Source organism: Rhincodon typus, chromosome 2, assembly GCF_021869965.1.
Source record: "Rhincodon typus isolate 14 chromosome 2, sRhiTyp1.1, whole genome shotgun sequence".
Taxonomy (NCBI): Eukaryota; Metazoa; Chordata; class Chondrichthyes; order Orectolobiformes; family Rhincodontidae; genus Rhincodon; species Rhincodon typus.
The window spans coordinates 20,607,204-20,621,473 of record NC_063333.1 but is presented as its reverse complement, the minus strand read 5'-3'; the positions used below and the strand labels follow the sequence as shown (position 1 = coordinate 20,621,473).

The 14,270-nt window shown below is 41.6% G+C and overlaps 1 protein-coding gene across 1 annotated transcript in view; it reads left to right on the top strand.

The window, feature by feature from the left end:
- Positions 1-14,270, top strand: part of ncapg2 (non-SMC condensin II complex, subunit G2) — a 138,208-nt gene that overhangs the window by 30,353 nt on the left and 93,585 nt on the right. The window contains exons 5-6 of the mRNA XM_048606130.1: positions 7,302-7,475; positions 10,355-10,471. Coding sequence (XP_048462087.1) covers positions 7,302-7,475; positions 10,355-10,471 — 291 coding nt within the window. The remainder of the gene's footprint in view (positions 1-7,301; positions 7,476-10,354; positions 10,472-14,270) is intronic.

Sequence of the window (14,270 nt, the reverse complement as noted above, 5' to 3'; positions counted from 1 at the left end):
CATGTCCCCTCCTGGCTCTTCTTAGCTCTCTCTTTAGGTCCTTCCTGGCTAACTTGTAACTCTCAAGTGCCCTAACTGAGCCTTCACGCCTCATCTCTACATAAGCCGCCTCCTTCCTCTTGACAAGAGATTCAACTTCTTTAGTAAACCACGGTTCCCTCGCTCGACCACTTCCTCCCTGCCTGACAGGTAAATACTTCTCAAGGACACGCAGTAGCTGTTCCTTGAACAAGCTCCACATTTCAATTGTGCCCAGCCCCTGCAGTTTCCTTCTCCATCCTATGCATCCTAAATCTTGCCGAATCGCCTCATAATTGCCTTTCCCCCAGCTATAACTCTTGCCCTGCGGTATATACCTATCCCTTTCCATCGCTAAAGTAAACGTAACCGAATTGTGGTCACTATCACCAAAGTGCCCACCGACCTCCAAATCTAACACCTGGCCTGGTTCATTACCCAGTACCAAATCCAATGTGGCCTCGCCTCTTGTTGGCCTATCTACATACTGTGTCAGGAAACCTTCCTGCACACATTGGACAAAAACTGACCCATCTAAAGTACTCGAACTATAGCGTTTCCAGTCAATATTTGGAAAGTTAAAGTCCCCCATAACAACTACCCTGTTACTTTCGCTCCTATCCAGAATCATCTTTGCAATCATTTCCTCTACATCTCTGGAACTTTTTGGAGGCCTATAGGAAACTCCCAACAGGGTGACCTCTCCTTTCCTGTTTCTAACCTCAGCCCATACTACCTCAGTAGACGAGTTGTCATCAAACGTCCTTTCTGCCACCGTAATACTGTCCTTGACTAACAATGCCACACCTCCCCCTCTTTTACCACCTTCCCTGATCTTACTGAAACATCTAAACCCCGGAACCTGCAACAACCATTCCTGTCTCTGCTCTATCCATGTCTCCGGAATGGCCACAACATCGAAGTCCCAGGTACCAACCCATGCTGCAAGTTCACCCACCTTATTCTGGATTCTCTTGGCATTGAAGTAGACACACTTCAAACCACCTTCCTGCCTGCCAGTATACTCCTGCGACCTTGAAACCTTATTCATAATCTCACTACTCTCAACCTCCTGTACACTGGAGCTACAATTCAGGTTCCCATCCCCCTGCTGAATTAGTTTAAACCCTCCTGAAGAGCATTAGCAAATTCCCCCCCCCCCCCGGGATTTTGTACCCCTCTGGTTCAGGTGTAGACCATCCCGTTTGTAGAGGTCTCACCTACCCCAGAATGAGCCCCAATTATCCAGGTATCTGAATCCCTCCCTCCTGCACCATCCCTGTAGCCATGTATTCAACTGCTCTCTCTCCCTACTCCTTGCCTCGCTAGCACGTGACACGGGTAACAAACCAGAGATAACAACTCTGTTTGTTCTAGCTCTAAGCTTCCACCCTAGCTCCTTGAATTTCTGCCTTACATCCCGATCCCTTTTCCTACCTATGTCGTTGGTGCCTATGTGGACCACGACTTGGGGCTGCTCCCCCTCCCCCTTAAGGATCCCGAAAACACGATCCGAGACATCACGGACCCTGGCACCTGGAAGGCAACACACCAACTGCGAGTCTCTCTCGTTCCCACAGAATCTCCTATCTGTCCCCCTAACTATGAAGTCCCCAATGACTAATGCTCTCCTCCTCTCCCTCCTTCCCTTCTGAGCAACAGGGACAGAATCTGTGCCAGAGACCTGTACCCCATGGCTTACCCCTGGTAAGTCATCCCCCCCCAACACTATCCAAAACGGTATACTTGTTATTGAGGGGAACGGCCACAGGGGATCCCTGCACTGTCTGCCTGTTCCCTTTCCGTCCCCTGACTGTAACCCATCTACCTTTTTCCTGTACCTGAGGTGTGACTACCTCCCAGTAATTCCTCTCAATTACCCCCTCAGCCTCCCGAATGATCCAAAGTTATCCAACTCCAGCTCCAATTCCCTAACACGGTTTCCGAGGAGCTGGAGTTGGGTGCACTTCCTGCAAATGAAGTCAGTGGGGACAGTAGTGGTGACCCTTACCTCCCACATTCTACAGGAGGAGCATGCAACTGCCCTAACATCCATTCCCACTGTTCTGAATTCCCAAACAGACTATTGGGAAAAAAAACTAGTAACCTTATCAAATCGACGCTCAGAACCTTTTTTTTTGGTTAGAGGAGGAGGAGGATGGGTGGGAGACACTACCTAAGTAGTGTTTCAGGTAAAGCAACTGCCCAAATATATTACCTCACTTACTCGGCCTTCCCGTGTCTGCTCCTGCTCAGCGTGCGCTCCGCCTATTCACGAGGTAAGTTTTTAAAGGATTAACTTACCTTCCCGGCAGCCCCCTGGTCCTCGCTCTCACTGCTCCCGCTGCTGCTGCAAAAATGGAGGTAAGTCCACAAGGTAAGTCTTTTAAAATGAAAAGCTCACTCTCTCCCGACTCCCGCCGCTGAACAAATGGAGGCCGCTGATTCCACGAGGTAAGTCTTTTAAAATGAAAAACTCACCTTCCCAGCAGTCCCCTCGCACTCTCTCCCGACTCCCGCCGCTGAACAAATGGAGTCTAACAGAATGTAATCTTCTCCTGTTACTCCAAAGCCACCATCTACACCGTACACAGTCAAGCGTGTGATGGAACATTTCCCACTTACTTGGATGAGTGCATTCCAACAACATTCAAGAAGTTTGACACCATCCAGGATAAAGCAGTTTGCTTGATTAACATCACGTGCAAAAATATTCACCTATTTTACCACTGATGCTCAGTAGCAGCATTGTGTACTCCCTACACGATGCACTGCAGAAATTCATCAAGACTCCTTAGACAGCATCTTCCAAACTCCTAACCTGTACTATGTAGAAGGACAAGGGCAGCAGATAAATAGGAACACTACCTTATGCAAGTCTCTCTCCCTCCCCCACCCCCTTCCTCCTGTCCCTCCACAAAGCCATTCAGCATCCTGACTTGGAAATCTATTGCAGTTCCTTCAATGTTGCTTGGTCAAAATCCTGGAAATCTCTCCCAAATGGCATTGTGTGTATGTACCTAGACGAAATAGGCTGCAGTGGTTCAAGAAGTAGCTCACTACCACACTGAGCACCGAGGGATGGACAGTAAATGCTGGCTCAGCCAGCAGTGCCCACATTCCATGTGTGAACATTAAAAAATATACCTCAACTCTGGGTTTATTTCCAAATAAGACTTAATAAATAACAAGCAGTTGAAGATCAGCTATCCAAGTAGCAGTGGAATAGTGTGAATTTACTAAAAGACAGACATCTGTTAATAATCTACCTCTCTTTGAAAAAATAAAAGAAATACCTCAACTTGGTAATCCAACTAATCTAAAGAAACCATGAATAGTTGTAATTTTGCTACTCGTTCTTGTACTGACTAAAGGATAGGAACCTGCACTGCCATTTCACAAAATCATGGCTGATCTGATTGTGGCTTCACTTCCACTTTCTGTTTGTCCCATAAGACTTGACTCCCTTTGTCAATTAAAAATCTATCTGACTTCATCTTGAATAAATTCAATGACCTGGTCTCCACTCTTACTGGGGAAGAGAATCCACAGACTTAATGACCCTCTCAGACAAAAAATGCCTCCACACCTTCACCTTAACTGAGAGACCCATTACTTTTGAACTGTCTCCTCTAGATCTATATATATATATAACCCTAACCCTATCTAGATCTCCTATAAGGGGAAACATCCTTTTAAAGTAAGCTTCCAAATTGTCATGTCTCTTCAAGATCTTAAATGGTTCAATACGATCACCTGTTGTGCCTCTGAAATCCAAAGGACTTGTCCAACCTTTTCTCATCAGACAACTCCTTTGTTTCTGGGACTAACCAAGTAAACCTTGTCTATTTTGTTTTCAATTCGGTTATGTTATTTTTCAAATAATGTAAACTGAATACGGCACTGCCTCTGTACAGGGTGTTGAGACTACAATTACAGCAAGACATCCTACCTTAATATTTTGTTACCCTTGCAGTAAACAACAGCTTTCCATTCACTTTCCTAATCACATAATGTACTTGAATAACTAATTTATAGAGACATTTGCCATTCAATCATCGAATCATATTGAATAGAACACTGATGGCCTAGTGGTATTATCGCTGGACTGTTAATCCAGAGACCCGGATACTGTTCTGGGGACCCGGGTTCAGATCACGCCGTGGCAGATGGTGGAATTTGAATTCAATAAATACCTGGAATTAAGAGTCTAATGATGACCGTGAATCCATTGTCGATTGTCGGAAAAACCCATGTGGTTCACTAATGTCCTTTAGGGAAGGAAACTGCCATCCTTACCTGGTCTGGCCTACATGTGACTCCAATGGGGTTGACTCTTAACTGCCCTCTGGGCAATTAGGGATGGGCAATAAATGCTGTCTAGCCAGCAATGCCCTCATCCTGTGAATGAATAAAGAAAAAAAAATTACTGTCTTGCATTTGTTTTCTCTTTGACAGTTTATTTCTGGGCAACAGTTATTTCCCTAGTTACCCTTGAGAAGGTGAACTGCTGCAGTCCACTTGCTGTAGGTTGACCCACAGTGCTCTTAGGGAATTCTAGAATTTTGACCCAGCAACAGTGAGGAAAGGTGATACATTTCCAAATCAGGATGGTGAGTGGTTGGGACGATTGTGGAACTTGGGGCTACTGGTGTACTCAAGTATTTGCTGCTCTTGTCCTTCTAGATTAAAGTGATAATTAGTTTGGAAGGTGCAGTGTAAGGATCTGAGTGAATTAGTCTCGTCTTTCTCCAGATCCCTACAATGTTGGTTCCTTCGAGTGTATGTCCAATTCCCATTTCCATGTTCATACTGGATTTGCTTACTTCCCTTTCACGCAATGCATTCCAAGTCAACAATAATTACAGCTTTGGGCCAGGTGGGGCTTCTGATTATTTACCCCTAAACTTGCGTAAGATTTTGGTAACATGATACTATTTTGAATTTTGTCACTAATGTTTTGAGTACCTTTAATGTTCACTCCCTCCACCACCACACAGTGGCAGCACTGTGTACCAACCAGAAGATGCACTGCAACAACTTGATGTCATCCTTTGCTGGGAGACTGCAGTGTGATGGTAATGTCACTAAGCTAATCATCCAGGTACCGTGCCCTGGACACTTTTGTTCACCATGCACCACAGCAGCTAGTCAAATTTATAAAGCCTGGAATATATGGTTAGTCCCTGTAATAATGCCATGAAACTACTATCAATTCTCAAAACCAAAACCCAGCTGCTTCACTTTTAGGGAAGGAAATGTATCATCCTTGCTTGGTCTGGCCTATATGTGACTCCAAATCTCCAGCAATGTGGTTGACTCATAACTGCATTCTGAAATGGCCTAGCACATCACTCCGATCAGTTAGGGATGCACAGTAAATGCTAATTTTTGCCAGTGACTCTCAGGTTCCATACAATAATAAAGAAAATGAAACTCAACAAGGCCCCTTAAATTTCAAAACCTGGGACTCCAAACACCTAGGAGAACAGGGCAAGCAGACATATAGGTACACCTGCAAGTTCTTGCCCAAACCTAATTTCTACTCCTATGTCTTGTGGTCTGATTTGGGTCCACGTATGATAGATAAAGTTGAGCAGTAAATGCTAGCCTATTTAGCCATGCGCATGAATTTTAAAAGAGGCATTCCAGTGCACTGGATCCTTCTGTACTGCACAGTTTTTAAATATCTTCGTTGGAATGATGCGGTACTTTTCCAGTTTTCTTGCCAAAATGAATAAATTCACTTTGGTTCAAATCTCCTGGTCTTCAGATCATTCAAGAATAGAGATATGAATGCAGGTGTGTGTTGCGATTCTGTAGAAGTTCTCATGTGGTTATATGTGGGATTTGCCTGGGAAGTTTCAACATATAGAGCCATTAGTCATTCAGTACAGAGGCAGGTGCTCGGTCCAACACGTCCATGCTGACCAAGTTTCCCAAACTAAACTAGTTCCACTTGCCTGCATTTGGCCCATATTCTTCTAAACCTTTCCTATTCATGTACCTGTCCAGATGCCTGTTAAATGTTGTAACTGTGCTTGCATTTACCATTTCTTCTGGCAGTTTATTCCATGTACTTGGACCCTCTACAAACTTATGCAACCCCTGTGTTGGAGATTCGGGACAGTTTGTGGGAATTTCCTCCTTTATTCGTTGATGGGATGAGGGCATTGCTGACCAGGCAGCATTTATTTCCCATCCATAATTGCCTGGAGGGCAGTTTAGAGTCGACCACATTGCTGTGAGTCAAGCTTCACATGTAGGCCAGACTAGGTAAGGATGGCAGTTTCCTTCCCTAAAGGACATTAGTGAACCAGATGGGCTTTTCCCAACAATCAACAATGGGTTCACGGTCATCATTAGATTCATAATTCCAGATATTTTATTGAATTCAAATTCCACCATCTGCCCTGGTGGGATTCGAACCTGGATCCTCAGAATATTATCTGGGTCTCTGGACTAATAGTCCAGTGATAATACCACTAGGCCATTGCCTGATATGTTACCTAGGAAATGTTAGACAAAAAAAAAGTCTAACACATGGATAGTTCCAGAACAGGCATCCAGTCACTCTCACTAACTGTCCCCCAGTTACTTGGCCTTGATTCCTTCCTCAGCAGCCACTTTACATCTCACATCCTATCTCACCCTATTCACTTATTTGTTCACTTGCCCATTCATTTAAAAAGGAGCGTGTCCTATCTTCTCCCAGATTCTGCCACTCTGTGATGGAGCTCTCAAAGAGATGTTGTAATCCAAATAGCTGGTAAAGCTGGGCTTGGAGGATGTGGCACAAAATGTGGAGCAGTGTCAAGTCGTGGAAATGATTGAGTGGAGCATTGATCTGACGGTGATTGTCATTGCTCAGAGATTTGGGCAATTTTCCCACACTGTACTACACCTGATTAAAATTTTTGCCCTTCCACTTTATCTATATCCATAGGCTTCGTCTTTGTCCTCTTCACAACTTACTTTCTTGCATATTTTTGTGTCATCAGTAAATTTAGCTACTGTACATAAAATACCTTTATCGCTTTGTCGACAACATTTATTTAGATGGTAAATAGTTGAGGCCCCAATTGTTTTCAGTTGCAGGTAGAACTTTAATGAATTTAGTGATCTCAGTGTTCATCTTTTTAATTTTCAAGTTATATGTGAGCTCCAATAGTATTTATAGCGTTAAAAAGTTACAAATTTCTGTTCAACTTAACTGCAATGAATGTTTCAGATTATTGAGAAGTGTTTGCTGAAAACTGTCTTTCCTGTCTGCTTTCTTTCAGAATAAAAATACTCCACAGCGTAAAGTAAAAATTCAGGAAATTGTGGGGCCTAAATTAGAGTTGGCATTAAAATTTTTAGAATATATACTGACTAATATCATGACTCGGGAGTGCTTCTTAAATTCATCACAGAAAAAGTTGAACCAGCTTTTGAAGGCCTTGGGAGCAGTCAAGGTAATTTTTAAAGAAAATGTTTTACTTCACTGTTCAATACTGACTATTTGGCATGCTATGCAGGAGTATGGCAGGAACAGTAATATTATCTCTGGCTATCTAAATTATAGTATACCTGGCCATTTAATGTCAAATATGTCCATTCTGGCTAAGTTTGCTGATGATACAAAGATAGGTAGAGGGACAGGTAGTTTTGAGGAGACGGGGATGCTACAAAAGGATTTGGACAGGTTAGGAGAGTGGGCAAAGAGTGGCAGATGGAGTATAATGTGGGAAAATGAGGTCATACACTTTGGTAAGAAGAATAGAAGCATGTACTATTTTCTAAATGGGGAGAAAATTCAGAAGTCTGAAGTGCAGAGACTTGGGAGTTCTAGTCCAGGATTCTCTCAAGGTAAACTTGCAGGTTGAGTCAGTAGTTAGGAAGGTAAATGCAATGTTGGCATTTATTTTGAGGACTTGAATATAAAAGCAGGGATGTACTTCTGAGGCTATATAAAGCTCTGGTCAGGCCACATTTGAAGTATTGCGTGTAGTTTTGGGCCCTATATCTCAGGAAAATGTACTGGCCCTGGAGCGGGTTCAGAGGATGTTCATGAGAATGGTCCCAGGAATGAAAAGCTTAACATATGAGGTACGATTGAGCACTCTAGGTCTATACTGGATGGAGTTTAGAAGGATGCGGGGGATCTAATTGAAACTTACAGAATACTGAATGGCCTGGACAGAGTGGACATTGGGAAGGTGTTTCCATTGGTAGGAGAGACTAGGACCTGCGGACGTAGCTTTAGAGCAAAGGGAAGACCTCTAAGATCAGAGATAAGGAGAAACGTCTTAGCCAGAGAGTGGTGAATCTATCGAATTCACTGTCACAGAAGGCCGTGGAGGCCAGGTCATTGAGTATATTTAAGACGGAGATAGATAGGTTCTTGATTATCAAGGTGATCAAGGGTTACGGGGAGAATGGGGTTGAGAAACTTATCAGCCATGATTGGATGGCAGAGCAGACTCAGTGGGCTGAATGACTTAATTTCTGCTCCTATGTCTTGTGGTCTTATGCCTATGTCTCTCATGTATGGTAGCAGCATTTATCGACAGCTGCTGATGTATTGTATAACTTGTCTATTTGTAAACAATTTTGAAGTTATATATGTAGATTTATGTACCATGAGATCATCTAGCTCATTTAAAATTAATCTTTAAGAGAAAGGAAATGTTCCTGATGACACTACCACATTAAAAGTTAGTAGCTTTGTTAGGCAAAAAATATGCATTTATTCAGCATATTTTTTCATACATGAAAATTCTCATGGCACATCATAGATGCACAGATAAAAATAGACACGAAAGCAAAAGATTGGGGCTTGGGAGAAATTACTGTAACTTTTGTTGAAGAGAAATGTTTAATGGAAGACTTTTAAGTTGACTAAGGGACAGAGCAACGTAAAATTAGGTTGGATGGCCAAAAGAATTTCTCTCAATAGGATGCTTTTAGACGGGGGTGGTTGTGGTGGTGGAAGGAAGGAATGTGTCAAAAAACCTGAATATTAAAAGCATCGTGAGTGGTCGGAACTGTTGTAGATGTGGTGGAGTTTGAGTTCTGGAAGTAATGAATCATAAGGTGGTGAGAATTCTCCACATGTGAGAATTTAGCACTGGGGCTTTTGAGGACTGGGAGCCAATGGAGACAAGCAAGAACGGACATGGTATTTGTGTTGGTCAGTCTAGAATAGAATAAGAGCAGCAGAGTTTTGGATGGAGCTTATAGAGTGAAGAAGATTGGGCATGTCGGAAAATGTTTAAGTAGTTGTGTGTGTGTAGATTTTTTTTAAATTGATAAAAGTTTAGTAACAGATGGGTTGAGGTAGGAGCAAAGACAGGGCAGGGATATTATGCAGACGGACATATGTTTTTTGATGATGAAGTGAACTTGAGATCAGAAGCTCAGTTTGGAGTTGAATAAATGACAAGATTGCGAACAGTCTGATGCATTGAGTCCAACGGTCTGAACGAGGTGTGAAATCGATGGTACAGAACAGAATGCGAGGAAATGACTTAAAGCAGCGATTTCAGGAATCTTGATGTTCCACTGTGGGAATTTTGGGCTCATTGGCAACGAGATTTTGAACAAGCAAACTGACTTTAATGTTAATTGCAGATAGGTCATTGGATAAATCTGCTTTGTTAACTAATGTATGTGTTAAATCTGTTCCTACGTCCGCAGATGATGCTGCCACTGGGTTGCATGCAGTTGAGTAGGATAAGGATGTCACAGGCAGATCATTTCAGAACTTTGGAGCTAATGATGGTGGAGTAGAAAGAGAAGCTAGAGATGCTCTTCTATGATCAGATAGTTATGGGAATCTGGTGAGAAAATCCCACTGCATAGAATAATGAATGTAATGCATTTTAAGAGGCTGGTGTGGGCAGGGAAGATGATAAAACAATGGATCATAGTCACAGTCACAGACGCTGTCATTTATGCCTTTGATTATGACTTTCAGTGCTATGGAGGGGCAGACATTGGCAGAAGTAAAATTGCAGGTAAGATAGGCAGAATATTAACTAGTATGGGGCCATAAATTAGATGAACTGTACAAATGCGCCATCACATTTGAATGCAGAATTCCTTAATTGCTGACTTCCACGTAATCCAGAGAAAAGCACAGCAGATTTTCCACTGAAACTGATCTGAGGAATGCAGGTCCTTTATAACTACCAGACTTGTTTCTTAATACTGATACATAAAAGTTCAATTCACAAATTATTTAAAAAATCAATGTGATTGTAAAAACGTTAAATTCTCAGTTGTATCTTGTAAGTAGAAACTGCTTAGTTGTTTAACTCTTCATTGTAATCTGAGCTGATTTGTGTTATAGGAGCTCCTAACTTCCTTCTTGAACACTTCAGAACTGATGCTTCATAATATAGGTGTGAATACAGCTCTGAAGGCTTTCAGCTTATATTGTCGACTGACAATTCATTTTCAAAACAAGGTACGTAAGTGGTATTATTTAAATGAAAATTAAGTTTGAAGTAACAAACACTGAATGCTGGAGAAGCCCAGCAGGTGTACAGCACCTGTGGAGAGCGAAACAGAGTTGATGTTGAGTCTGGTGTGACTTCTTCAGAACACTATGGTTCTGAAAAAGTCATACCGGATTGTACATTAAAACTTTGTTTCTCTCACCACAGATACTGCCAGACCTCCTGAGCTTTTCCAGCAATTCTGATTGTTTCAGATTTCCAGCATCTGCAATATTTTGCTTTTATTAATTTGGAAGTAAATTATTTGCATTAAATTCTGAAAGATGTTCAGTGTGTGACCTCACTACTGAATTCCTCGGAAGTAACGTATATATTGAGATAATCTTTTCATTTTGTTATAAAGCAGAGGATCACCCCCTCCCTGACAACTAGTTGAAACACCCAAAAAGGAGCACCTCACCCAATAATCTGTGAAAGGAGTGTGGAAAGTGGTGTAACCTGCCTTTCAGCAACTTCTAGTAGTTAAATAAAATAAATCCCTGATACTCACTTTAAAATCAGCAAGTAGAATTCATTTATCTGACTCTAACTGTGAACAAATTAATTAAACTATTAACAAACCGCACAATCCCTTCTAACTACTAGCAATTCCCGAATAAAGCAAAATTCTAATGGTATGCTATTCAATAAATACAAGTCCCACTTATATTAAAAAAAAATTTAGTCCCTTGAAATTACAGCCATTTTATGTGTCTTCCAGAATGTTCTGTGCCTTCTCCATCGATTGTTTGGTCAGGAATACTTTCTCTGTCAATTCTCCTGTCAGGAATATTAACTAGTAATGCAGTTGGTACTGTTGTTATTTAGATGGGACTTCCTCTAAGACTTAGAGGAGGCTGTGAGAGCCAGTGATTCTCTTGAGAGCTGAAGGCTGTTAGCTCTGGCAGATAGCAGCTAGCTCTCTGGAGTCTTTGTCCAACTGCCCCCTTCTTTTATATCCTTGATGACATATCAATATTTCTTAAAATAGGATTGGTCCTATGTTGTCAAAACCATCAGACTTGGATACCAAAAACTTATTGAATTTAAGTACCTGGTTCAAATTGATTGGCTAAGTTCAAAAGCCTTTTGTCTTGGTAAAAGAATCTGCTGCTTGGCCTGCTAACTGTACAGTCTTTGATACAAATGTCTCAAATCGGGTGCTCTCAGTGTACTTGCAAACTTTCAAGCTGCTGCTTACAGTCATCCGTTTTAAATCTCTAAGCACAGAAAAAGTACACGATCTTTTAAAGGGACCACGCAATGCTTTTACACCTAGCACTTTACAAACACCAAATTCTAACTTCCTGCCAATCCACAAGTACTTTGTGGACTTGTACTTTGTTGCACTTTTATTTGCCTTTTACTTTTAAATGTTCACGTTCAGTGTATAGTGTTCACAGGAAAATACTTTGTCATCAAATTTTGAATTCCTACAAATCTGGTGGTCCTGTGATTATGACTGGTGTGGACCCTGAGGTGTGCAGGGCAGGCCAGTATTGAACTCTGCATATCCCTCATCTCAAAATGGAATCTGTCCTTGGTTTCCAGACCAGGAATGAGAAATTTCCATGAAATATCATATTTCATAATTGGGATTTTGGAAATATGCCATTTGGACTGAGCTTTTTTAAAAAGACCCATCTGTCGCTGACTGATGGTCTCTTGTATTGAGCTGCTGTGTGAATTTCCAGCCAGTCTGTCGATGACTTTCAACCTAACCAGCCAGAAACCCACAAAGCAGCTTAATAAGAGAGACTGTCAGTCAGTGACAGATCTTGCTTTTCAATTGGCCCATCAGGAGGTGCTTGTCAGCAACTCTTGGTCAGTTATTTCAGAATCAGTCTTAGCTGGCTCTATAACTCGCTCACATCCACCTTCAATCTTTGTTTCTTCGCTATGTCACAGATATAACTGGCTGCCTTCAGCTGTAGATATGATGTTCATGTTGCTCATAGCACAGATTGTTCTAAGAGAAAGGAGAAATAGTAACATAAAAGATCTAAATTTGCAAAAGAAAAATTATTATGAGATTTCTAGCTGATATATATTTCACTTGTGGGAATGCCTGCACAACCATCTGTGAAGTGTTTTTTTTTTTCTGTCCCATCAGCTTCCACAAAATGTGCACTGACAAAACTGGTTGCTTTGACCTCTGTAACAAATAGTTTGTTGTTGCTGTTGGAGATGAAACTAAGCCCATGTAGAAGTTATTCTTATCTTTTTCTTTAGCTATACTTTTCCATATTGAATTAATTCTGTGAAATATTAGTTTTACTTAGATATTTAAAGTTGTTTTGATTACTTAGTTTTAGATATGCAGTTAAGAGCTTTATTTATTTTTTTGTTAGTTTGCAGAAAACCAAATAGAATAGTTGTGAACCTGGTTTGCATGTGATGGGTGACCAGTCACAATTTTGGTTTTCATTGAATCAATGGATTGAGCAACAAAAACAAATGGGGAGCAGAATCTTTCTGGGCCCTGAACGACATGGGCTATGGTGAGAAGAGGTCAATGAGGCCAGCCTTGATGTTGGAACAATAATTTTCAATTTCAAACAATATTAGACATGCCAGACAAGATTTTAGCTAGTGAATGACAAGAGGCTTATTAACTGTGATTATTGCTCATTACCACCTTCATTACGACCTAAATCTCACCTGATTATTATGCAGGTTCTATTTCCACCATTTGCTGGTTGGAAACTAGATGGCACAAATTCCTAACGTGGAGGTCAGATGTATACCAAGCAGCCCTGCTCACCATTTGCTCCTTTGGGACTTCATAGAGTCATACAGCACAGAAACAGATCCTTTGGTCCAAACAGCCCATGCCGACCATAATCCCAAAATAAACTAGTCTCACCTGCCTGTGCCTGACCTCCATCTTTCCTATCCATTTACTTATCCAAATGTCTTTTAAATGTTGTAATTGTACCTGCATCCACCACTTCCTCAGGAAGTTCATTCCACATGCATCTTGAGAGCCTGCCCCATTGTCTGAGAAGCAGGCTTCAGGGAAGTTGATGCACACACCCCATCTCAGTGGATGCTGACAACTGGTGTATTACTTCTGCACCATAATGGCACATCTCCAATCCATTTTCAGTGCACTTCTCCACTGTCATCTCATATTTTGGGTTATGCTGGCAACTATCATTGCAATGCTGCTACAACCAGACTTTGCATAAAGGCATAGGTACATAGCTCACGGATTGAGCCAGGCTGTATCTCGGGTCTGCTCGCTTGCTGTCTTAGCACTCACTCATTGCCTACCTGGATGCTGTCAGCATCCCTGTTACCTATTAGCACTTTTCCTCCTGATCCAAACCTAACAGATGCACAGTACTTCTGTTTTGATTTATCTTTTGGCACGTACAATCAGTTTAAAAAAAACAAGGACCATCTATTCCTGTGAAACCTATGTCCCATATGTTCGTGTTTATCCAATATTCTTTTAATTTTAACGAAAAGGATTTTTTGTGAGTTGTAATTTCAGAAGCTAATTAAAATGAATATCTCATCTGTTTTTTAAACATTTTTCTAACTGTTAACACCCTTATAATAAACTACTTAATATTAAACATTGAGACAACAAGGTGCAGGGCTGGATGAACACAGCAGGCCAAGCAGAAAGGCTGACGTTTCAGGCCTAGACCCTTCATCAGAAAAGGGTCTAGGCCCGAAACGTCAGCCTTTCTGCTCCTATGATGCTGCTTGGCCTGCTGTGTTCATCCAGCCCTGCACCTTGTTGTCTCGGATTCTCCA